Source organism: Leptonychotes weddellii, chromosome 15 (assembly GCF_054177405.1).
Source record: "Leptonychotes weddellii isolate Sample4059 chromosome 15, ASM5417740v2, whole genome shotgun sequence".
In the NCBI taxonomy this organism is placed as follows: Eukaryota; Metazoa; Chordata; class Mammalia; order Carnivora; family Phocidae; genus Leptonychotes; species Leptonychotes weddellii.
In genome coordinates, this window is record NC_138383.1 from 14,367,245 (window position 1) to 14,392,326 (window position 25,082).

Genomic DNA, 25,082 nt, shown 5'->3' on the forward strand with positions numbered 1-25,082 from the left:
GCTGCCCCCCGCCGCCCCCCGCCTGCACCCCTGCTGCCGCCCTCGCTGCCCCCCCCACGGCCCCCCCGCTGCCCGGCATGCTGGGCCAAGGCCAAGGCGGGAGAGGACTCATCTCAGCCCTGCCTGGGACTCACCTGATGGCGAGAAGCTGCTCTCCTCAGCTGCAAGGAAGAGGGGGGGACCCGTTAATAACTGAAGACGTGATAGTAATAATAAGCAAGCAGAGAGCACTTCCTGAGTGCCAGCCGCTTGATTAGCCCATTTGATCTCATAGGTACAGTTATTACCCTCATTTTGCAAATGAAGAAACTGAGGCCATCGACTTTAAGGAACTTGCCCAAGGTCACAGAGTTGGTAAGTGGTTTACCCTGTCCATGCCCTTAACCGCTACAAAATGATGGGTTTGCTGTCTAGTTTGGAAATTTGTAGGAAGGGCCGGTCCCTCCTACAGACCCATTTATCCCAGGGGAGGGTCCCGGCGGCCCCGGGGCCTGTCTCTTCGTGCCCTCCCATCCGCTGGGTCACGGGCAGAATGAGATGCCAGCCCCTGGCCCAGGCCCAGCACCGGCTGCGCGGGGGCGGCAGGAGGCCGAGCGGCGTGTCCGCCGGGCGCTCACCTCGCGGGAGCTTGCAGACGACACCCATGGTAATGTTGGCGCAGGCGCCGGGGCGCCAAAGCCCGCTGCTGCTCTGGATCCAGTAACAGCTGTTGTGGCTCAGCATGCTGGGGCCCAGGCCAGGGGACCCCCAGTTGGAGTAGTTCACAGCTGTGTTGTCCTGCCAGACCAGGGTGCCTCCTACGGGAAAGCAGACATCGAGGGGGCGTGCGGGAGAGGAGAGGAGGAGGAGCAGGTGCCGGTGGGAGAGAGCAGGCCTGTTCTCCAACTGATTCTCACCTCCCGCAAGTCCCCACCCCCACCAAGCCCTGGTGGAAGGCGTCCCCCCCCAAACCCCTGAGGCTTCACCCTCCTTCCCGATGCCACACAAGGGGTACCCACCTTTGGGGTTGAAGTTCATGCCCAGCCAGGCACCCCGACTCTGGCCCTCAGAGCTCTGCAGGTGCTCCCAGACAAACACGTTCTCCATCTCGTCCAGAATGGACAGGACCGCCCCACCCGCTGGACACAAGGGAGGCCCACATCAGGATGACAGTGGTCCCCCTGGGGTAGCAGAGGACCCCCCCCCCGAGAGAGGCCCCAGCCTGAGTGGAGGGTGGTGCGGAGTGTGTGGGTGCCCGTAGGTCCGGGGTTACTGTGGGTGCCCGTAGGTCCGGGGTGTGTGGTGCCCGTAGGTCCGGGGTTACTGACGTGTGATGCCACACGTGGGCTCTGTGTATTGGAAACTGATGGGGCGCTTCCGTGTGACAGCTGCCTGTGGGCGGGGTGCAGCACGGGGACTGCGTTCCGGGAGCCTCTAAGCGCCCACGACAGGGGTCACCGCCTGAAATGACCCCGTGGGGGCTCTGGCCTGCACTGGCCCACCTCTCTGGCAGCGCTGCAGCGCCTCCTTGTGGCCCAGCAGCAGCTCCATGTGGAAGGAGTAGCAGTGCTCCCGGAAGGGGATCCACGCCGAGTCGGCCAGCCCTTGGGGACAGCTGCCGTGGTAGCTTATTCTTCGGGGAGGAGGGGGCCCTGTGGGGAGGGGAGGGGTGCAGGATTGAGGAAGTGGCCCAGAGTGCTCCCCGGGACAGCCTACACCCTGCCCACCCCTCGATCCCACTCACCGCTGTTCGCGCCGCAGACAGCCCCCTGCAACTTGGTGTTGCAGCTGGCGGTGCGCCAGGCCCCGTCCACGTCCACGTAGGCGCAGCCCCCTGGCTGCTGGGGCTCCCCGTCCTGCCAGCTCATGTAGCTCAGCGGCTCCTCCGAGACCCAGGAGTAGCGCCGGGAGCCCTGGGCACGAGGGGGCCATCAGGGTGGGAGGAAGGGGGCCGGCGGTAGTGGGGGCGGGGGACAGAGGCAGGTAAGGTAAGGCAAGGAGTCAGGAGGAGACGGGGGGTGGGGGTCGGCAATCGGGGGAGCGGTGCCGGCCCACCTCCTCACTGGCCAGCCCGATCCAGAGTGGGGTGTGCAGCCCTCGGGCGGCCTGCGTAAGGAAGGCCTGGGTGTAGGGGTCCGGCACGCGGGCCAGGCTGGTGTTGCGGCTCTCACACAGCAGGAGGGCGTCCTGCCAGCGAAGAGGCTTCTGCAGCAGCCGGAAGGTGCCGTTGAGGTAGGAGAGCTCAGTGCCGGGGGCAGGGGGCGACGCTGCTGGGGATGGGCTCAGGGAAGGGTCTACAGGGAAGGGGGCAGGGCTCAGGCCGGGCTCTGCCCCCCTCACCCCATTCCCAGGCATGAAGCTGGGGGATCACCAGACATTGGGCAGAGACTAGGTCTCCAGTGGGCCCAGCGCCTGGCACAGATGGACAGTGTTTGCCTCTGTTACTAGTAACATTCTTGCCGAGCCACAGAGGAAGCGGCCTTGACCTACTCCCACCCCAGGAACCCCTGTAGAACAGGCACGGAGCCACGGGGGCCTCAGACGCACAACTTCAGGTTCCCTGACACCAGGCATGCCCGGTGTCTGGCTGCCCCTGGTCAGCCCCCCAGACCCCCAAATCTTCCTCCTGAGATCCCTCGATCCTCACTGCCTTTCCCTCTGATTGGCACCCGGTCTTCTTCCCAAGCAGATAGTGGACTCTGGGGGTGACCCAAGGGACCCCCTGAGGTCAGGGACCGTGTTTCGTCATTCCTCGCAGCAAGACCCACAGCATCGGGCCCGTGCGGATGTTCCCAAGTTCACGGCTGACGCCTACCTGTGCCCTTCTGGCAGATGAAGCCGTGTGTCTCCTCCGTGCAGCTCCGATCGTCCCAGCGGCCAGTGAAGTGAGCGGAGGGGCTGTGCAGGACCACCGCACAGCTGGTCTGGGGGGAGGGAGCCGCTCAGAGGAGCCCCGGCAGCTCTGCCCTGTGCCACTGCCCCCAGAGGGCTGCCCTCTGAGCAAAGAGGCTGGAAGAGGGGAGACCCTGGGAGTGAAGGCGAGGGCCGCGGGTTTCGGGGCGGGGAGCAGAGCGAGGGGCCTCCTCACCGGTATGTTGCTGCCAGGAGCAGGGCTAGGGCCAGAGGGCTCCCCAGGGGCCCAGTTGGTATACAGCAGAGGTTCCTGCTCCACCCACTGGAAGTCCTTCTGAGAGGCATGGAGGCCAATCCAAAGGTCAAACGTCACATTGGGCAGGCCGGCCGTGATGAATGCTACAGTCCCCCAGAAGAGAGAGTTATGAGCAACAGGACAGCCCCTTGCCCGCTCTGCTCTAGCCATTTTTGGGGGGGGCGGGGAGAGGGGCTGTGTCAGAGGATACTGGGGCCTTCCCATGCGCTGGCCCTACCTTGCTCTAAAGGGTTTGCAATGGTGACCAGTTGGGCCTCTTGCTGTTCACAGGAGAACTGTGCCTCTGACCACTTCACACGGTCCTGGGGGTCCTGGCCCTGGATTCGGAAACACTGGAGCGGAGGGGAAGGCGTGATGTCCAGCTCCACCGCCCTGTCCCACAAACCCAGAAACTGCTGTGTAGCCCTCGGCGGCAGGCCCCGGGGAGGCTTCGAGGGCCGTGAGGACAACAGAACAGAACCAGGACATCCGGGGCTCCTCGAGCCTCTCAGCCTGACACGGCACATTCACGTCCACCTGCCGACGCTCAGGGCGAGTCTGTAAGTGGCAGGATGTCCTTAGGCCACCAAATGATCTACTACCTATGACGAGAGCCCCTGGGCCATGCGCGGGGACGAGGTCTGTCTCGATTTCAGCTAAACGCCTTCCCAAGCGTTGCCTGAAATCTGTTACTTGTCCTGTGAACTTAATGTTCATCCATACAACACTCTTATCTTCATGTCTCAATGATCTTTGTCAGGCAGCAGCTGGGTGGGAAATCTCTCAAGTGAAGACTATTTGAAAATGAATGATTTCCAGTGATTTCCCTCCTGAGTGCGATGGGGAAGAAAGAAAGGAAGGAAGCTTTGGAGTCGCAAAGAGGGCCAGGGAGCAGGTGCAGGTCAGGTTCCAGAGCTGACTTAACCTTTCTGTAAAATGGGTGGGGATAAAAATATCTGTCTTTTGGGGTCATGTTAAGAGTTAAAGAGAACAGTGCATGACACGAGAGTAAGTGCTTACACAAGGGAATGCTCTTACTATGGGGATGAGTTCTAGCATCAGCTTTCTGATGTCAGATTTGGGGTAGAAAACTGTAAACCCAGAAATAATGCAAGAGTTTGGGAGAGGTTTATCACAAAGCCCTTGCATTTCATTTCACAGAAGTAGTTCAGAGCTACTCTGAGGCCTCCTTTAAATAACTAGTAAAATTAGTCATAAAATTAGAACCAGCAAGGTCACATCATATCAGCAGCGAAAGAGAAGAAGTATCAGCTCAGTCCAGCAAACAGTCGGGGCCTCCCTACCATGTGCAAGTGTATTAGGTGGTATGTCCAGGGCCAGGGGCCCTGCCCTCCAGGAGCTTAAAGCTAGGGGGAGAGGCGGGCCTCCACTCTCTCTCCCTACATCCAAATGCTACAGGGCTGTAACAGAGGGCAGAGACCTAGTAAAGCAAGGTGTCTGGGGCCAGGTAGTGAAGGGACAGACAGCCTCGCATACTTCAAAGGCTTCTGACAGGGGAGTAACTGGTATCTTTACAATGATGCTGACACATCAAGAAAGAGACCAAGTACATATATACCATATATTCTGTTTTATATCTGGTGGAAGAAGCCACGAGAATAAATTTTTGGAAAAATGTGATGACATGAGAAAAATGCTCAAAATAGAACACTGAGAAAGAAAAGCTGGATACAAAATCGTGTTATGTAGTATGATCTCAATTAGGTGCAAAAAGGCAGGAAGCAGAGTAACAAATATTAATAGGGGTTATTTCTGGAAATAAGGATGAATGAGTTGTATTTTCTTTCTTTCTGTTTTTTCCCAAGTTGTAATAATAGACGTGTTACTTTTTTTTTTTTTTAAGGTCAAAAAGATACAATATTCGCTTGAATATTCTGAAGACAGTAAGAGCTCCATGACACTAAGGGGCTGGCTACCCTCCAACGCAGGACAAAGATTTACGGATTATATGAGCTAGTGTTAACTAATCTAATCCTCACAATCCGGCTCAGTGGTTTTATCGCAAAGAAAGCACGGATCAGGGCTCAGACTCGTGATGCCAGCATTAACAAGAAAATAGTGCTCCTCTCTTCCTGGGACAAGCTCTTGTCAGCCACCGGATAAAAACAATGACGATCTAATCAGGTCTGATCAATCAGCCCAGGAGTGCAAAAGTAACCACTTTGGGAAAGAAGCTCACCCTCTAGAAGGAACATTCTGCAGACATGTCTAGAAACGTCTTCCTTCTGATTAATGTTACTGCCACCAACTTTCCCATCTGCATGCTCAAAACCCTTGGGAAAAGAATTTCCTAACGGTTTCAAAAAATCTTCCAAATACTTGTTCTTAAAGCGTCTTAAATCAGGTCTTCTGATTAGTTTGTGAGGCAGATTGGTTTAGAATGCAGAAATGTACTAGCCGATTTTTACACTAAAACCTTTGTTTCATTGGTAGAAGGACTGAAAAATGAAGAAAGCCCAGCCCACAAAGGCCGACCTTTTCCATTTGATATTTTGTCTTTGTGAGGCAACTTTTTCATCTACAATAACCATTAAACCCATGTTTTAAAGTAATTCGAACTTCAGACAAGACCTGTGAAGTCCCAAATCACAAAGTGTCAGACCAAAATTTTTTAAAAAGAATGAAATATATGCAATCACCTTGCTCTTATTTAAATTATTTAAAGATGATAATTATTATAATTGATCATTTTTGAGTACTTTTCTCATACCACTAATAAAGAAAAGTTTTTTAAACTTAAAAATACTCTTTTTCAGGGACGCCTGGGTGGCTCAGTCAGTTAAGCGTCTGCCTTCGGCTCAGGTCATGATCTCAGGGTCCTGGGATCAAGCCCCATGTTGGGCTTCCTGCTCAGGAGGGGAGTCCGCTTCTCCCTCTCCCTCTCCCTCTGCCCTTCCCCACTGCTCATGCTCGCTCTCTCTCTCAAATAAATAAAATCTTTTAAAAAATACTTTTTCAATCTTTATCTCATGCTTTATATTCTTTTGTTCTTGTGCACAGTTTACTATATATAACATTAGTCGATTAGTACAGAAGTAAATATATATTTATTTACACACACATATATAATGTAGACACACATATTTTGTATGTTCAATCTTGTGTTTTACTAATAGGAGTTCATTATCAAAATGTGTGGCGACTAATCTAGAAAACTCACCAAACTATGTGGACACCCTCTTTCCCTGGTAGATTAGCAAGGGCACTATACAAAATTACTTTCCCAGGAGTCTAGCCCTGGCACTGGGGCCAAGTAGGCAAGAGGCCATGACTTTGATGTTGCCAAAAGGCCAGGACTCCTGAAGCTTGGCCTTCCTACATTCACATCCTCTCCCCTGACTCTACTGGGTGGCCCCTCCCCACCTCCTACCTTGTTGAGGAACTGGTTCCAACCAGAGGGGCAGCCCCCCAGGGCTGTGGGTGGCAGGTCCGGGGGCTGGGGCTCTCCAGTGCTGTTGCTGCGCTTGCAGATGTAGGGCAAGGCCATCAGGCACCTCTGGTCCCCCCAGTCCTCTGCAGAAAGAGTAGGGCAGTCACTCTAGCACAGGGCAGGGCCGGCAGCCCCCTTGCCTCATGCCCTAAGAAGAGGACATGGGGATCAGGTGCCCGTGTCCAGCTCCGAACTCCAGTCCTCTGTGGCTGCTGGATCATGGGGACAGGCCCCCTCTCTGGGTCTAGCCCCTCTTGGGTTGTGGGAAAAAAGAGAATGAGAAGAGACTGATGGGCCTGCCCAAGCTCACCGCACTGCCCCAACGTCAACCCTCTCCCCAGCTTCTGCACCCTCTGTGCCCCGCCCTCGCCCTCACCTCGGCTGGCGGTCATGTATACACATTTCTTATCCTTGCCAATGGGCCGAGGTTTACCGGGTGCCCAGGAGATGAAGTTTATGATGGAACCATCTGTCCACCTGCAACAACATGGAACAGAGATGACTCGCCCCAGGCCCAATCTCCGTTGTATACAGCAATGAAGGCCACCGAGATGCGGGGCAGGGCAGGGCCCGAGTCCAGGGGCTCAGTGGCTACAGGCTGAGAGTGAGGCTACTGAGCTCCGGGTCACTGGGGACCCAAAGACCTGGTGCGTCCAGGTAAGGTCCAGCCCTCCCTGGGCACTCATTCTCTAACTAGAAAAGTCCAAGAATCCCAGAGCAGAGGTCCAAGGGCAACAGTGTGCTCAGATATGCATGTGCTCCTGGTCCCTCCTGCCTCGAGCCCCCTCATGAATGGCAGGTGGGTACTGAACACAAAGAGGCCCCTCCGGAGGACATCATATGTTCTTGCCCATGTCCTGAGGGGGCCTTATTCATGAGTGGCCTCGGCATAATAGGAGCTGCCATTATTTGGCGCCCAGTTATGTACTGGATGCTGTGCTAAGGACTTCACATACCTTTTTTCTAATCCTCAGAGCAATCCTACCAGACAGGCCTCATTATGCTCATTTTTCGATGAGAAAATCAAGGCCCACAAAGGTTAAGTCATTGATCAAGGCCACACAGCCAGGGAGGAACGGAGCTGGATTCAAATCCAGATCTATCAGTCTCTGTGGGCAGCCTCCCTAGCTCCTATCTGGGGTCGTGGCTGGCCATCCAGGCACCCGCTCCCTCCCGCACCTGCTGACCCTGGAAGGCTCCTACCTGAAACGCCCATCACTCTCTGCAGTGTGCAGGCCAATCCACCAGTGCTGCTCTTGGCCCGGGGACAACTGGGGAAACCGGTCAGGCAGATAAGGGTTGGCAGGGCCTCTCCTCTCGCCAGGCCTACCCTCCCCTGCCCGCTGGCCCATGGTCACTGGGGTGCTCACCTTCTGCAGGTTGTGTCCCAGGAAGTCCAGCTCGGCCTGGCTGTGTACGGAGGCCAGCTGGGCCTGGAACCACGTGCAGATGCGCTGTGCCTGAGCCCACGTGGAGTGGTGCTCGAAGAACTTGTACTCGGCCTCCTGGAAACGCAGCCACTCCAGCCGGCCTGCGGGGGCAGTGTGAGCGTGGGAGCAGCGGCCAGTCAGGGGTCGCCTGCTCGCCCTGCGGCCAAGGCCCAGGCAGGTCCAAGGGCAGGCAGAGGCGGGTTGCGAACCCTTAGGCCCCTCGGGCAGACACCGCTCCAGGCCCAAGCTTGCCCCTGCTTGGAGACGAGGCCGACAGGGTTCCAGGCGCCCCGGTTCCCCTTCTCTCAGCTCAAACCCCTAACTCCTTTCGTTCCATCCCGGCCAGGCCCTGCCCTGGAGGTGACGCCCCTCACCCTCTCCCGAACGCCACTGAGAGCCGGGAGGCCCGGGGGGGGGCCTTACCTTGTGGGCTGACGTCGGGTTCCCGCACGTCTCTGCCTACGGGGACAACAGGGACAGAGACGCTGCAGGGAAGGAGACCCTCCCCTGGATTCCCGGCCCCGCCGCCCTTCGCCCCCTTCCCCGTTTCCCAGCACCATCCCACCCAACCTCGAGGGATCTTGCAGATCCAGTCCAGCTGCGTCTCGCACTGCATGGCCACCCACTGCAGCGAGGCCAGGTCAAGTACTGCACAGCCCCGGATGTCGTCGTCGTCGTGCCGGCTCCGGTCGAAATTGTGGTAAGAGAACTGGAGGTCGGAGTGGGAGAAGATTGTCAGGCACGAGGCGCAGGCCTCCGCGTCCCCAGAACAGATGTACAAAAGGCCGGGCCTGAGCTGCGAACCCCCAACCCGGGCTGGACACCCCGCCCCCCTTTTTTTAACCTGCGGGCTCTGGCCAAAGACCCTATAACTCGGCTAAACCTCGCCCACCGCCAGGCTCTGTCCCGCCCTCGAAGGACCACGCCCACCCCAAGCCGCGCCTACCCGGGCCCCGCCCACCTCCTGACCCGCCCCCTCTAGGCCGGCTCACCCCAAGGCCGTCACTCCAGCGCCAGCTCTGCCCCGCTCCCGGGTTTCGACGGTTCAGGCCGATCCAGAACCAGTTCTGCTCGTGGATCTCGGGCTCTGATTCACTTCAGCACAACGCGGGGGTGGGGAAAGAAGAGATGGGGATGAGAGGAGCAGGTGCGGGTGACCTGGGCAGTCCCAAGGGCCTGGGGCCCCTCCATCTGGGCTTCACACTCACCGGCAATACACTGTTGGGGCCACCTTTAAAAAGTTCTCTCCCCAGAGAGAACTGACCTAGCTGGACCAGGCGCCCAGCTCACTGGGGGTGGGTGGCCTGGCTCCCTTCCCTGGCTTCCCTGTGGGTGGGGTTTGCCCTGCCAGCAAGACTAGGTTTTCACTTCAGGGAGTTTAGTAAGTCGATGGAGATGGAGCATAGACCTGGGGCTCTGGAATCAGATAGCAGCAGATTCCAGAGCCCGTTCGCCCGTGGAGCGGCTCCCGGACCGCGGGCAAATAACCCAACCTCTCTATCAGCCCACATCGGTCCATGATAATGTCTACTTCCTAGGGCTGAAGAAGAGACCCAGTGAGGATTCAGTGTTTAGTGCAGTACCCGAGACATGGTGAGAGGCCACCGATGAGAGCTACAATTACTAGTCAAATAATGTAATCTTGATGTTTGCTGGAAAGACACGTCCCTGGGAATTAAGATCTCGGGAAGCCTGGATCCACTCGGATTTTTCCAATGCTAAGGGATTATAGGTGCTGGGGGTCATAGGAGGCCCACAGGACAGACATGGGGTCCTGGAGGGACCCTCAGGGGCAGATGCTCATTTTTGTAGCTTTTCTCCTCCTGTCTCTCAGGAAAGGCTGTTTATTGAGGAGAGTGGGCTGTTATGGGAATGGTGTTGGGGGCGAGGGGCGCTCAACTTGGATCAGATTTTGCCATGGAGGAGGCATGGGGAGGGCAGTTACTTTTGTAAAAGGCCGTGAGTCTGAGGGGGGCACTGCTGGTTCCCTGACACCGGTGAGCAACCGGGGAGACCAGGGCTCCCTGAGGGAGGACAGGATGGTCCTGACATTCGCTGCGGATACACAGGTCATTCTGAGCCCTCAGACAGGCCTCCCTGGGGGCGCCTTCACCTTGCCCCCTGCCCTGTGCCCAGCAAAATCAAGAGCCCACACAGGTGCATGCAGGCCACTGCCCCAGGCTCAGTACCCGAAGATCTTGTTGAGCATGTTGGCCACAAAATGTTCCTCCTCATAGCTGGCCAGGCTCAGCAGCTGGGCCCCCAACTCTTGGCAGGCCCCCTGGGCCTGCACCCAGGTCTTCTTGTCCTGCAGCCGCTCTGAGCTGAACACCTACAGGAACAAAGTCCAGGTGTCTAAGCTGTCCCTACTGGTCCACCTGCCCTCCCATGACAGCAGTAGGGAGGAGGGCTGGGGCCTCACAGGACAGGGGTGCAGGCTAGCTAAGACAATCCTGCTCATCAGAGAATGAGCCCCAGGGGAGGGGAGCCAGCTCCTAGAGAACACCCCCTGCCCAGACCCCCGAACCCAGCCCAAGACCTGGGCTCTCCTCCCAGGGGAGCCACAGTTTGCTGTGGGCAAGTTCCTTCCCCTCCCTGGACTCAGTTTCCTCATGTCATAAAAGACCCTGGACTACGTTAGTGGCTCCCAAACCCGGCAGAGTTTAAAAATCAGAGAACTGGGCCCTGCCCCAACCTAGTGAATCCCAGTCCCCAAAATGGCAGCCTGGAATTTATTTTTATCAAGCTGCCCAGGTGATTTTGAAAAGCAGCCAGCCCAGCCCCAACATTTGGGAACCTCTGAAACTGATTATCTCTGTTTGTTTTTTTCAATTCCTCCTGTTCAGTGAGCACCTACGATGTACCAGACCTGAGATTCCACTGGCAAGAGTGTCATCAGAACTTACCTCTGTCTGCAGTCTGCTGTGGGGAAGCAGTGTCTCTGGGGCCCAGTTGCCCGGACTGTGGCTGGGCCCCACTGGGGCTGCCCTCGACCCCGGCGAGCTGTTTCTTTGCTCTTGTTCCTCTTCCCCCCTCCCACGCCAGCAGGCTGCCTACCTTATAGCAGTGGCGGAGTTTGGGGTCCGACCCCCAGCCCTGGGGACAGGAGCCAGTGAGGCTGGGCGTGGGGTCCGGCCCAGGCAGTTCGGGCGTCACTGGCGTGCCCAGGCTCTGCCGGCAGATGTAGCGAGCCCGGAATGCGGTGCAGTTCTTCACCTCCCACAGCCCCATGGCGCTGCCCGTGGCCAGGGCCACGCAGCCCCCACGGCTGTACCCTGGAGGCGGGGGGAGAGCAGGAGACCCGCTGCCTGAGGAACTCGTGGTCCGGCCCTCCCCCAGGTCCCCCACAGGACACCACCCCGGCCTTGGCCCCCACACTGGTGACCAGCTTGGCCGGCTCTGCAGGGACCTGAAGGGCATGGAGGCAGAGTCCTAGCTCTGCGCCTACTCCTGTGAGATTTAGGCAAGTGGCTTAGCCTCTCTGAGGCTGTTTTATCATCAGCCTCATCAGGTCACTGAAAAGGCTAAAAGAGACAATGAACGCGAAATGGCAATGATCCTGATCGCCAGCGCCCGTGCTACTCTAAGCACGTCACGTCTGTTCATCCAGTTCAGCCTCACATCAGCCCCATGAGGAAAGCACCGTTATCCTCGGTTGACAGATGGGAAACTAAGGCTTAAAGATGTGCCAGGCGGGGGCGCCTGGGTGGCTCAGTCGGTTAAGCGTCTGCCTTCGGCTCAGGTCATGATCCCAGGGTCCTGGGATCGAGTCCCGCATCGGGCTCCCTGCTCGGCCGGGAGCCTGCTTCTCCCTCTCCCACTCCCCCAGCTTGTGTTCCCTCTCTCGCTGTCTCTCTCTGTCAAATAAATAAATCTTAAAAAAAAAAAAAAAAAAAAAGATGTGCCAGGCGGTTTGGCCCCAGACCCTGAGCTCCTAACTACTCTACCACACTGTACCAATGACTGGTTTACTGGGAGGCCCTGGGACTCGGTCCCGGCGGGAGCAGCCCCATATGGCCTCCTGGCTTCCCCAAGGAACGTCAAAGAGGGGGCTGACTGAGTGCCGCGGAGGAGGGGCTCACCAGGCTGGTCCCGGTTCCAGTGGGTGTACATGACCTCATCCCCACTGAGCCAGCGGAAGGACCCAGTGCTGTTCAGGTCCTGCAGGGCGGTCCAGAAGTATTCGCCATCCCAGTTGTAGATGAGGCTGCTGACAAAGGCCTGCTCAAACCTGTGGGAGAGAAGCCGGTCAGGCAGGGAGCTCGAGGCCCAACCTCCCCCGCCACCACGCCACAGGCCAGATGCCCTGCCCCGGGAGCTTGGGTGTTGTACCCAATCGGCGACTTGCTGAGGTAAGTGGGGGCCCACGGGGACCCTACAGCTGACACACAGCAACCGAGCTCCCCCTGTCCTGCCTGCATCTCCGTGCCCGGCGGAGAAGAAAGTAGAAACAGACACAGCCAAGGCCTCTCTTGGGCATCCAGCCCGCACCAGCAGGGCCCCTGTCTGTTCCTGCCCCTGCCCAGGCCCTGCCCCACAGTGGGGTCACTTAATAAATGGGAATCCTTCTTGGGACGATACTAGAAAAAGGCCCTGGGGCCATTTGAGGCTCCAAGGACTCAGGGCCCTCTGTGCTTGATGGCAGATCGCCACCCCGTTTGGTGGAGGGGCCACATTAGGCCAGGACAGGCATGAGGGCTGGTCTGGGTACGTGCCCCGTCCTGTACCTGTTGGTGATGGTGACCAGCTGAGAACCGTGGTCGGTACATAGGCGCCGGGCCTCGCTGTAGGTGACTTGGTCCTCTCCCAGCCAGTAGCAGGATGGGCTGTGCCACGTCCAACCCTGGCTCGAGAGAGTGGGCAGAAGAGGGATGTCTGTGGAGAGGACTCTCCTCCCTCATCCAGAAAGCCTGGGGCAGGAGATGCCATCGAAGGCATCCCTGAACGTGCTGCAGGCTGGGGCCCAGGACAGAGGGGACTGGTCTGACACCAGAGACGGTTCTTCCCATGCTCTGTTCTGTACCTTATCACCTCACACTCCCCTCCCTACCATCACCTGCCTGCACCTCCATGCCTGGCGGAGAAGGCAGACAACTGCCAGACCAGAGGTGGACGCATGGCCCAAGGGTGGCTGATCGGGAGGTAGCCAGTGACCTGCCTGTGGGCTGGCGAAGCAAGATGACTGGCTCACTGGACTCCTCTCTTGGGCATTTATTTACTTATTTATTTTTAAAGATTTTATTTCTTTATTTGAGAGAGAGAATGAGAGAGAGAGAGAGCACGAGCAGGGGGGAGGGTCCGAGGGAGAAGCAGACTCCCCGCCGAGCAGGGAGCCCGATGCGGGACTCGATCCTGGGACTCCAGGATCATGACCTGAGCCGAAGGCAGTCGCTTAACCAACTGACCCACCCAGGCGCCCTCTCTTGGGCATTTAAACCAAGAGTCACAGTGGGAAAATTGCCAGTTGGCTGAGAAACCAGAGCTGAAATGCTGGAAGAGCTGCCAGGCTGTGGAGGGACCAGGTAACCCTCGGGCCCTGAAAAAGGTAGAGTGAGCAGAGGGTGCGCCTAGCCTGGGGTTGGGGGACAGACCCTCAGCGGGGAGCAGCAAAGCTTTGGAAGAGACCACTGCTCTGAGCGGCTGGCTCTCTACCATTAGACCCCCATGAGACCAGGCAAAGCTTCACCCAACAGACCCTTCTCCCCTTGGACCACCCTGAGCTCTCTGCTCCTGCCTTTCTTTCTTTTTTTTTTAAGATTTTATTTATTTACTTGAGAGAGAGGGAGAGTGAGAAGGAGAAGCAGACTCCCTGCTGAGCGGGGAGCCCAATGCAGGGCTCAACCCCAGGACCCCGGGATCATGACCTGAGCCGAAGGCAGATGCTTAACCGACTGAGCCACCCAGGCGCCCTGCTCCTGCCTTTCAAAAGAGGAACTGAGGCTCAGAGAGATTAAGCGACTGGACTTTATACACAGACAGTACAAGGTGGAGCCCGGACTTGAACCCGCACCACAAAGGCTACGCCTGTCCTCACCACAGCCCTGCTCCTCCTAAGAGACACCAGGTGCCTGCCAGGGCCTTCACCTCCAGAAGCCCTTGAGATGGGAAGCCTTGGGGTAGATTCAAGGTTGGGAAAGAGACACAGCCCCTTGGGCAGGAGCCAGAGCAAAAGTGAAGCTGGGGGGCGGGGGGGGGGTGGATACCAGGGACGGGGGAGTGGTAGGACTGTGCTAAGATCCCAGCTCTCCCAGGGTATTAACTGGGGCTGCTCAACACTGCACACACAGTTCAGGTGGCCCTGGTGCCACGGCAGTTAGTCACTCGTCCTCACTCCCCTACCCCCAGCTCACCCAGGACAGGACAGAGCCCCTGGGCCAGTCCCTGCCCACACTGGCCCCTTGGACACTTCAGCAGGGCCCCTGTCTGCTCTCTCTCCTCCCCACTGCAGGTCATGCCCATTGTTGTTTCAGGCTCCTGCTCCTGGGGGAGAGCTTGGAGTTGATGTGAGGTGGGGTGCGGTAAGGGGGCTTACTCCAAAGGGAAACACAATGAAGAGCCAGACTGGCAGCAAGGGGCTGGCAGGAGCGTGGCCTTGGCAGATGGAGCCATCAGGGGCCAAAACACCATAAAGTGTCTTTTTTGAGCAACCTCCCCATATTCAGCCACACCACTTACACGGCTGCTTGGCTGAGGGCCAGGTTGTGGGGGGGGCCTGTGAGGGAGAGCCTGGGTCCATCACCCACCCACATCCTCATTCATACATGCACTGCCCCACTAACCCAGTCAGTCCTGATCCCCTCCCTCCGTGATGGTCTGGAAGCCCCTGGGGCTAGGAACACAAGGAAGGCGACACCAGAATGGCCTCGTTCCTCCAGAGGAGACAGACAAGCGCACGCTCTATCAGATGGCATGGTGTGTGCCAGCAAAGACAGAGGTGGCAAAGCAGGACTGGGGTGCACCCCGGCAGCCTCACTCAGGTGATGACTTGGAGGTCTGCCCACACCCACCTCCTGTTCTCTGCTGCCTCTGGGAAGTAGCTTCTTCATGCAGAGTGGGGGTGGGGAGCTCTGCTTCCTCCCAACAGCCCCCACCCTACCGCACCCCACCTCATCCAGTGTCACCCTTTCTGGAACAGAGCAGTTTGGAGAGTAGGAAGAAGGGATGTGCCAAGCAAGGGAGGATGCCGTGGGAGGCTGCGGGACTCCATCTGCCCCCTCCCTCCCCAGGGAGCCCCTCTGGTTGGCCACACCCAGGGGCAGCTCCAGAAGCACCCTCACCTTCCGGCAGCCATGGTCCTCCTCGGCCGTCCCCTGGCTCAGCTGGCCTGCCTTCTTGCAGATGGACGGCAAGGACTGGTTGCAGGGACTATCGTTCCAACGACCTTCCTAGGGACACAGGATGAGGGAGCGTCTCAGCCCCCCTCCCCCAAAGCCTTTGGTGAACCTGATTTTTAGACCTGCCCCTGCCTCCAACTTGAGCTCTGTGTGTTCCAGGCTGGCCTGTGTCCTCCGTCTCCTAGCCAGCAGTTTGTCCGCCTTCAGCTCCATCCAGAGGGCAAGGGTGTTTGTGTCCCAGCCCCCAGGAGAATGCCTGGCACGTGGCAGACACCCAACAAATAATTGTTTATAAATTTTTAAATAGCATCCCTTATGCCAGATGGCTCTAGCACCATAGTCCTGGCACTGTTTGCAGGATCTCACTGCAGAATGTCCTCTCTGTCCCTGGAGTCGGTACTCTGTCCCTCTGACTTTGTCTTTTTAAAGGGTCTCACGTCTGCTTGAAGCCCTCCAGCAATTCCTTCATCTACCCACAGGGCATGTGAGCCAAAGCCGCGGCAGACAGTCACCACCCCATCATGTCGGGAGGAGAGAGGCCCCTGGGCTGGGTCGGGCTGCACAGGGCAGCCCTGCCAAAGGAGCAGGCCCATAAAATGCGGCTTCCAAAGCCACCTGCCGGGGGGGAGGGGGGAGAGCAGTTGGCAGAGCAAGATGGTGCCAGGCAGCATCCTTAGGCCCCTTTGATCCTCCCAATGACCCTCTGAGGTCGGCGCTATTAGTTCCATTGACAGATGAGGAAACCAAGGCACAGAGAGGTTAAGAGACTTGCCCAAGGTGAGCCAGCTAGCCGGGGGCGGGGAGGATTCAGACCCTGGCAATCTCTCCACGCGGAAGGGAAGGGGTTGGTGGGGAAGTGGGGGCTTCTGAGAGGCAATGGGGGGGTGGTTTGGAGGCAGGAACTGACAGTAGCACTCCTTCAGCCAGGGTGGCCCCAGGAGGCTGGGGAGAGGGGGTTCTCACCGGCCCCCAGATGGTGACACAGTCCTCCAGGCTGTCCCGGAAGTTGTTGGGCTCAAAGGGGTGCCAGTGGGTGAAGCTCACAAGGCTCCCATCAGACCACTCAAAATTCATCTGCAGTTTCAAGTCGTTGAGGCCGATCCACAGCTCCTCCACCTCTGGGGGAGAGAGGGGAGAGAGCGCACGGAGAGGTCAGCCTGGGCCACCAGCGGCGGACGGAGAGATGGCCCCAGGACCTCTCGGGCAGGACAGGACGGGCACTGAGGAGGCCCTGCCCTCGGGCCCGGGAGCGTGGACGAGCAGCCCCTCACCTTGCTTGATCTGCTTGGTGATGAACTCCAGCTCGGCCATGCTGTGGATGCTGAGCAGGTCGCCCCCGCCCCGCAGACACGCCTTCTTGGACTCGGGCCAGCTGCGCTTTTCGGCCTGCAGGCGATAGCAGTGGCCCTGGAAGGGCTGCCAGTTGGGCTCGCACTCCACCTTCACGTCGGCCCACACGTCTGCAGAGACCCACGAGGTACAGGTCAGGGAACGAGCCGCCCAGCCTGGGTGCCCCGACCCGCCGGGTGTCCCCTCGTCCCCACACCTGTTTCGGATCAGCCCAGGCCAACCGATGCGGAAAAGGCCACACCCTCCAGGGAGGCTGGACGCCCAGAGGCAGAGCCCCAGGAGGTGGTGGCAGATTTCACCCAAGACAGGACTGACGGCCCCGCCGGCGATGGGGGGCGGCTTTCAGAAAGAGATGGTGGTGGGGGGACTCAGGTCAGACCAGCCCTGGGAGCCTCAGTTTCCTCCTCCCTAAATGGGGTTTCCTATTCTAGATTCAAACTTCGCTTATGTCCACCTTGCTTAATAAATGAAACCACTGTCACTGCCTAAAATAGCATATATTGAGTGTGGACTTGGTGCTGATGCTGGCAGTCCAGGATGAAGGGATGGGGCAGTGGGGCCCACCAGGCCAGCGGCCCAGGAAGTCACTGCCGACTGGAAGGAATCCCTTAGCGGGGATTTCTCCTCTTGCTCCTTCCCCGACCCGCTGGGCTCCACCCAGGGCTGTGAAACCCACCAGTCACGGGCTCTTCCTCACCCCGGCTTCCATGCATTTCAACTTCACTGTCTAGGACTGGGGTCCCAGAGCAGCTGAAGCGAACAAGCCCTCACCTGGGCCTTGGCAAGAGAAAACAAGACTTCACTGAACCACCCACAATGTCAGGCTTGGGCAGGATTCTGCCTGGCCAGGAGGGAAAGCATGTGCCCACTCGAAGCATCACCCCAGACTGGGATTCTGGGATCCACTCCATTCTGCGAGACGCTCCAGGGTCCAGCATACTGTTTCTCGGAGGCCCGGCAAAGTGGGGAGGGCTGAGCCTGAGCAGACTCGCTCCTGGGCTCAGGCTTGTCAATCATCTCCTCAGCCTCCCCAGCTAAGACCCAAGGCTGCCGCCACAGACAGAACCCAAGCTCAGACCTGAGGGGGCCTTCTTTGGCTGTTGGGTGGAGGGAAACTCAAGAAATGTGGATGCTTTGGGGGCACAATGGTGTCTGCCTTTGGAATGACATGCCTTGTGTGATGAGACCCAGAAGGCAGAACCCATCCAAAAAACCGCTCAGAGTGGGATGGAAGAGACAATCCACGGCCACAGACGTATCTGCAGATCCATGAGGCCCCACAGGAGACTTCCCCCAACAGCGGTCACACTGGGAAGATCTGGGGACAGAGGACTTGGTGAGGGGCCAGGCCTGCAGGGGGCCACGGATAGGCTAGGCTTGCCCGAAGGGGGGCCCTCCTTCCTTCGAAAAGCAGCTTCTGAGAAGACCTAGAATTGGTGCCTGCCGAAGACTCCCTCCTAGAACTGAGGTGCTCTAGATGCAGGGCGCCAGTGTTGTAAACCTTTGCTCCTGACCCCTTAGGAGAGGAGGAGAGAAAGCAGTGGCCGGTGGTGGCCCTGAATCAATCTTTGGCAATACCTTAATGGTCTCTCTGTTAGCTCTTTACTTTCTGTGAGTCTGTGGATTTTTTTCTGGGTTTGACGTATTTTCCTTGTTTAAAAACAACAACAACAACACTCCCTCTTCACCGTTCCCATGGTTACTGGACTACCAGAGTAGCCCTTCCAACCGACACTGATAAACATCCTCTGCCACCGATGGGCATGCTCCTTAGGGCCAGGCCAGGTCTCCAGACTTACAACAACCCTGCAAGGGGTCGGAGTTTATTCGCGATTTGCACTCAGAGACCGAGCTGCTTGCCCAAAGCCACATACCAGGGAGGGTCACGGTCCCCAAAGCAGTGCTGTGCCCATTGCCCCAACCTCCTCCATAGGCCCCAAGAGCCATCTCTGTGAATCACAAATGGGAGCAAGACACTCCCTGGCTTAAAAACCTGCAGAGGCTCCCCACAGCCTACCTGGCCCCACCCAAACTGGACCCAGCAGCCAAGACCCTCCGGGGACTGGCTGTGACCTGCCTTTCTGAACTGCTCTCCTCCGCACGCCCTCTAAGCCAGCGCATCCCGGCTGCACCTGCACATGCATGGGGTGAGGATCTTAGGAAGTGCAGGTGAGGGGGCGGGGGCTGAGATTCTGCATTTATAACCGGCTCCCAGGGGATGCTATGCTGCTCCTCGGAAAACCACACTTTCAGGGATTAGAGTCTAGACTCCGACCAGACCGCAATGCTCACCAAACTGAAAGCTGCTGTATACTTCCATGCCTCTACGCCTTTGCACGTGCCCTTCCCTCTGCCAGGACTGCCCTTCCCTCATACCTCTTCATGACTTTTTAAACTTACAGTCAACTTCAAAGGCCCAGATCAAATGTCACTTCCACGAAACCCTTAACTCCCAGGACCTTATGCAGTTTCTTCTCTAGGTATTTCTTCTCCTCTAACATTGATTACACATATTTTTATAATGGCTCAGGACTCAGGCTATTCTAATTGTGTGTTGAGATGTCTGTTACCCTCCAGCAGAGTGTGACTACTGCGAGGACAGTGCGAATTGCCAGCATTTAACACAGTTCTCGACGAACGTTCTCCGGAAGAGTTAATGGAGCATTCCACTCGTCCCTCAGCCAGAGAGGATCAGAGTCCCCTCGTGCCACGGCCCCGGGGCCCCTCCCCGCCCCCGCGCCAGGCCCTGGGCTCGGCTCACCCGGAGGCGGGCGCTCGGCCGTGGCGTTGGGCTTCTTCTTGCACACATAGGGCAGCGCAATGCTGCAGTCGCGGTTCTGCCAGCCACCCGAGGACTCCGTGCGGATCACCCCGCAGTTCTCCTCGCTCGGGTTGTCCGGCTGATCTGTGGGGAGGGCAGGGCGCCAGCACCCCAGGAGAGAGGAACTCACACCCCGGCCCCTGGGCGCTCCTCGGAGCCTCCTGCTCTCAGGGTGGGGCTCGCTGCCTCTCCTCCAACCCCCGGCCCATGTGGTCTGGAACCCTCCACCCAGTCCCGGTACGGGCCGACGCCTCCCTGGCCAGGCCTGAAATCCTGCGCGCTCCCCGAGCCCTGAGCCCCGAGGAGAGGGCATCGGGTTCTAGTGAGGCCCAGTCCAGGAGCGGAGGGGGGGTGGAGTGGGGGGCCTGCCCCGCCGCCCCGCCCCACGCCACTGGACCAGGGCACCAGGAGGAATAAAGAGGCCAAAGGCCTTTGCAGCCCCCAGGCCGCCCTGCGCCCCGAACCCCAGGCCTCACCGCTCTCCCAGTTGAGGTACTTCAGGGGCGAGTTGTCGGACCACTGCCAGCCTCCACTGGTGTCCAGGTCGTTAAGGCCAATCCACAGTGTGGAGCTGTAGCCAGTGAGGAGCCCTGACCGCAGGACAGGCACGGTGAGGAGGGGACCGCCCCACCCTCGGCCCTCTCACTCTGCCCCCCACCAGTGGCCTCCCTGCCCCACCAGCAGAAAGGGCTCGGGGCCCTCCGAAGATGGGGAGCGGGTCTCAGGCTCCTGCCTGCCCCCCCACCCCGGTGTGCCCCGGGGGTCAGGCCCAGCACCCCTCCCCCCCCAGTGCCTTGCCACCTCACCATTGATGTAGGTCTGCTCGTGGATCTCAGTGATGCTCAGCAGGTCTGCCCCCTGCTGCTCGCAACTGGCCCAGGCCTCCCTCCACGACAGCGTGGACTGGAAGTTAAACTGGTAGCAGCTGTCAGTCAGCTGGTCCTTGTCCCAGAAGGTCTCACAGTCATTACCTGCCACCATGACAACAGTCCCTCAAGGAGTGCAGAGACCCTCACACACGCCGCTCCGGGCTACGAGGAGGGGCATCGTACCTATCGCCCCAGTCCCGGAAGTTCCTCCACCCGCCCCGAGGCCCCTGCCGGTCAGCCTCCGCCGGGAGCCGCCTGGCCCACCCGGTCCACCCTGCTCTCACTCTTGATGGGGCAGAAGCCCCAGCGCTCGTCCTTGCCGTAGTCCTGGGTAGTAGCACACCACAGGTGCCCGTCCTCACGTCCCGTGCTGGTGCAGCTGTGGAACCACTGGCTGTCGTACTTGAAGGGGATGGTGCATGGCTTCCCGTGGGAGTTCCCCTGGATGGTGTAGACCTCTGCAGGAAGGGAGCCGGTGCCTTGGCGTCTGGACCCCAGAGGCTGCCCGCCCCCCTCCGCCTTCAGGGAAAATCCCCTGTCCCAGGGACCGACAAAGCGGTGCCCGAGGCTTTGAAGTCTCCCTCTGCCATTAGGTCAGCGCAGGAGCCTGGGAGAGGCCCCGCCGCGCATCCCCTAGGGCTGGGACGGGTTCCCCGTAAAGCCTGTCCAAAAATCCAGCTGCCCCTCCCCCCAAGCTCCATCTCAGAACTCAGGATGTCTTACAGGAAAAGGACCCCCAGGACGGAGCTGTCCACCACGGAAAGCCCCGCACTGGGTGACTCGGGTCCCCTGTCACCCCTGCAAAATGGGGATCAAGACACCTATGGGAGGGGCGCCTGGGTGGCTCAGTCGTTAAGCGCCTGCCTTCGGCTCAGGTCATGATCCCAGGGTCCTGGGATCGAGCCCCGCATCGGGCTCCCTGCTCGGCGGGGAGCCTGCTTCTCCTCTGTCTACCACTCTGCCTACTTGTGCTCTCTCTCTGTCAAATAAATAAATAAAATCTGAAAAAAAAAAAGACACCTATGGGAGTTACTCTGGGGTCTACCCTGGAGCGCGGGCCTGGAAGGGAATTTTCATTTAATTTTACATTACACACTTTTGTACCGTTTGAGGTCTTTACAAGCATGTAGTCATTCTGTAGTGTCTTAAAAATAAATGCTTGGAAGTTTATTTTCTTAATTATTCCCACATGCTTCCCACTGCCATTGCAGATAGGTCTGTCAAAGGTCAGCAGAGGCCAAAGGCCCTGTCACCCCTGCGTCTGTCTCTCTGTGGCTCCAGGCCTCCCCACGCCGGGGGGGCCCCACCCCTTCCCCGCAAGCAGCCTCTCACCATAGTAGGGCCTCGCGCACAGATCCTCATCGCTGCCGTAGATGCGCCACTGGTCACTGCGGGTCTGGTCGCCGCGCTCGGGGCCGCCAGCCTTGGACGTGTTGCCGCTGCGACCCCCCAGGAGCTGGGACAGCTGGTCACCCAGCGTGCGACAGTGCCAGCGAAGATTCAGTGCCTCCCGGTCACATTCGTACAGGCCCAGGGAGGCTGTGGAGTTGGTGCCCGGCCAGCCTGTGCCCAGGCACTGCATGGTGCCCAGGCTGAAGAGCCGGTTTCGGGAGACCCACTTCCAGCGCTGGGCGGGGAGACTGGCGTTGCAGGCCGGGGAGACTCGGACTTGCCCACCCTGGGCCTCCAGGCAGCCCTGCAGTCCGTGGCTGAAGATGAGGAAGACGTTGGGCTCTGGAAGGGAAGGCGGGACATGAAGCCGTCACAGGGGCTCCCTGGGCTGGTGGCTCCCGATGGCCAGTGCCACCTTCAGATGCTGCCCCCGAGCCTGGCGCTGGGTTGTGAGCCCTCTCTCATATGGTAAATCACTCAGTCCTCACCCCCAACACTCTGGGGTCGGGGGGAGAGGCAGTGCCACCCTCCTGTGCCCAGAGAGCCGAGTCTGCATGGCCAGCCGCAGCTCTAGCGCCCCGCTCAACCTAGAGGCGGCACTCAGCCCTCCGTCCCACCTGCAAAAGCAAACCCAACTCCACATGGCAGGCTGTGTACTGTATGCTTTTCCAAAGGCCTTAGGAGGAGCAGTGGAGGTACTAACCTCACAGGGCACGTTGCAACTTTATCCCAATCTCCGTGACATAGAGTGGTTTTCCCACCAAAGTTCCTCTCTGGCCTGCCATCATTTGTCTTGTTCTTCCCCTTTGCCCCTCAGCTCCCCTGGCTCCTTCCTTTCCTGACTTCTACACTTGATCTTAGCCAAAAGGCCGAGAAGCGATTCCTTTCCTGACTTCCAGAATCTTCCCAACACACACACCCCCATATCCAACTGTTCACGCCTCCCATAACCATGTCACACCTTACTTTGTAAGCAGCATTTAGCTCTATATAGGGCATCCCCCGATCCTGCATCGTGTCACCCATCACCTCACTGTGCAGACACTCCAGGGAAGGCAGAGGAATCCAACCTGCGCCCAAGCACACTGACTTTACAGATTAAGAAATCGAGACGTAAATGTATGGAAAGTAGGTAGTGGTTGCCTGGGGCTGGGCTGAGGGTGATGGGAATGGGACTGCTAAAGGGTACAGGGTTTCTTTTGGGGTGATGAAAATGCTCTAAAGTTAAATTGTTCTGATAGCTGCCAAATTCTGAGAATAGAGTAAAACCCAATTAATTGTACATTTTAAATGGATGAGTTCTTTGATATGTGAATTTTATCTCAGTAAAGCTGGGAGAGAGAAGGAGGGAGGGAGGGGAAGGAAGGAAGGAGAGAAGGAAGAAAGGAAGGGAGGGAGGGTAGGAAGGATAAAAAAGAGAAACATGGTTAGTTTAGAGAAGTGCCCTGCTCAGTGTCACGTAGCCAGGAAGCAAACCCAGGCCTGACACCCACGTCTCAGCACCTTCTACTTGTTCCCAGGCTGCCGCTGAAGTACACAACACACACCCAGCACGTCCCTTTGCAACCATTAGCCGCTAGCCCCTCAGGATAATTTCCATGTCTTGAAGGCATGAGTCTGACTGCCAGGGCTCAAACCCCAGCTCGTGACTTGGGCAAGTTGCATTACCTGTCTCTGACTCAATTTCCTCATCAGACTACCATGAAGATTAAATGAGAGACTACATGTCAAGTGTTTGGGACAGGGTCTGGCACACGGTAAGAGCACTGTAAATTACTGTGGTTGCCATGACGATGATCACTCTTCCATGTTACATGCAGAGAAATTGACTAAGGGTAGTGAAATGATTTGACCAGTCACGAGGCTAGTCAGAGATGGAGCTGAAATTTGGTCCTGGTCTTCGGAGTCCAAACCTCAAGCTCCTTCTGTTCCACCATGGCCTTATCATCCTTCTTTAATCTGTTCTCCATGTCCAGCCAGGATGATTTTTAAAAGATGTAAATAAGTTTCCAAAAAAATTATTTTTATATATATATACATTTTTAAAGATTTTATTTATTTATTTGAAAGAGAGAGAGAGAGCATGAGCGGGGGCGGGGAGGGGGGAAGGGCAGAGAGAGGGAGAAGCAGACTCCCCACTGAGCAGGGAACCTGATGCGGGGCTTGATCCCAGGATCCCGGGCAGCCACCTAAATGATTGAGCCACCCAGGTGCCCCAAAGTACCAAAAATTTATAAAAATGATATTGGAGTGTTGAAAGTCATAAAGGAAACAGTGATGAATTCAGTGACATAATAATCTTTTTCATGGCAAAAAAATACCATAAACAAAGCCAGAATTCCAATGACAAAAATATATATAACTTATTGGTGGTAAATAGCTTATTCCCTAATATAAGTTTCCTGTAAGTCTCCCTCCAGCTTAAAGCCCTTCAAAGGCAATTCATCACTCTTCAAATAAAATTCAAACTTCTTACCATGAGCCACAGATCCCATATGGTGTGGTCCTGCCTACCAGTCTGATCCTGGATCACACTATTTCCCCTTGCTCAAGTCACATTGCCCTCCTTGCCCTTCCTTGAACAGGGATTGGTACTTCCTTCTTTTCTTTTCCTTTTTTTTTTTTTAAGATTTTTTTTTTTTTTTTTAAGTAATCTCTACACCCAACGTGGGGCTCCAACTCACAACCCCAAATCCAAGAGTCGCAAGCACCCCAGGCTTGGTACTTTCTTGCCTCAAGGCCCTAGCACGGTTTCCTCTGCCTGGTATTTCACTTTTCAAAAAAGTCACATCTTTATTTTTTTTTAAGGATTGATTGATTTTAGAGAGAGAGAGAGAGCACACATGCGAGTGCTCGAGCAGGGGGAGGGGCAGAGGGAGAGGGAGAGAATCCTCAAGCAGACTCCCCACTGAGTGCGAAGCCCGACATGGGGCTCTATCCTAGGACCCTTAGATCATGACCCGAGCCAAAATCAAGAGCTGAATGCTTTTTTTTTTTTTTTAAAGATTTTATTTATTTATTTGAGAGAGAGAGAGAATGAGAGAGAGAGAACACATGAGAGGGGATAGGGTCAGAGGACGAAGCAGACTCCCTGCTGAGCAGGGAGCCCGATGAGGGACTCGATCCAGGGACTCCAGGATCATGACCTGAGCCGAAGGCAGTCGCTTAACCAACTGAGCCACCCAGGCGCCCCAAGAGCTGAATGCTTAACTGACTGAGCCATCCAGGCGCTCCAAACGTCCCGTCTTTATTTTTTTTTTTTTTAAGATTTTATTTATTTATTTGAGAGAGAGAATGAGAGAGAGAGA

General features: G+C 57.2%; 1 protein-coding gene across 3 annotated transcripts in view; it reads right to left on the reverse strand.

Moving 5' to 3' along the window:
- Positions 1-25,082, reverse strand: part of MRC2 (mannose receptor C-type 2) — a 57,104-nt gene that overhangs the window by 2,105 nt on the left and 29,917 nt on the right. For 2 of the 3 annotated variants that reach the window (XM_081804739.1, XM_081804738.1), the window contains exons 2-29: positions 21,715-22,116; positions 20,667-20,840; positions 20,320-20,484; positions 19,990-20,103; positions 19,454-19,597; positions 16,614-16,802; positions 16,306-16,460; positions 15,286-15,393; positions 12,736-12,851; positions 12,091-12,239; positions 11,066-11,283; positions 10,198-10,340; positions 9,001-9,103; positions 8,579-8,717; positions 8,432-8,467; positions 7,949-8,109; positions 7,782-7,849; positions 6,955-7,055; positions 6,519-6,661; positions 3,366-3,480; positions 3,068-3,231; positions 2,795-2,903; positions 2,035-2,273; positions 1,724-1,892; positions 1,482-1,631; positions 999-1,118; positions 618-797; positions 135-161 (exon numbers count right to left, since the gene is read on the reverse strand). In XM_081804739.1, the coding sequence (XP_081660865.1) occupies positions 135-161; positions 618-797; positions 999-1,118; positions 1,482-1,631; positions 1,724-1,892; positions 2,035-2,273; positions 2,795-2,903; positions 3,068-3,231; positions 3,366-3,480; positions 6,519-6,661; positions 6,955-7,055; positions 7,782-7,849; positions 7,949-8,109; positions 8,432-8,467; positions 8,579-8,717; positions 9,001-9,103; positions 10,198-10,340; positions 11,066-11,283; positions 12,091-12,239; positions 12,736-12,851; positions 15,286-15,393; positions 16,306-16,460; positions 16,614-16,802; positions 19,454-19,597; positions 19,990-20,103; positions 20,320-20,484; positions 20,667-20,840; positions 21,715-22,116 (4,101 nt within the window). The remainder of the gene's footprint in view (positions 1-134; positions 162-617; positions 798-998; positions 1,119-1,481; positions 1,632-1,723; positions 1,893-2,034; positions 2,274-2,794; positions 2,904-3,067; positions 3,232-3,365; positions 3,481-6,518; positions 6,662-6,954; positions 7,056-7,781; positions 7,850-7,948; positions 8,110-8,431; positions 8,468-8,578; positions 8,718-9,000; positions 9,104-10,197; positions 10,341-11,065; positions 11,284-12,090; positions 12,240-12,735; positions 12,852-15,285; positions 15,394-16,305; positions 16,461-16,613; positions 16,803-19,453; positions 19,598-19,989; positions 20,104-20,319; positions 20,485-20,666; positions 20,841-21,714; positions 22,117-25,082) is intronic. The other variant, XM_081804740.1, reaches the window with a different exon arrangement.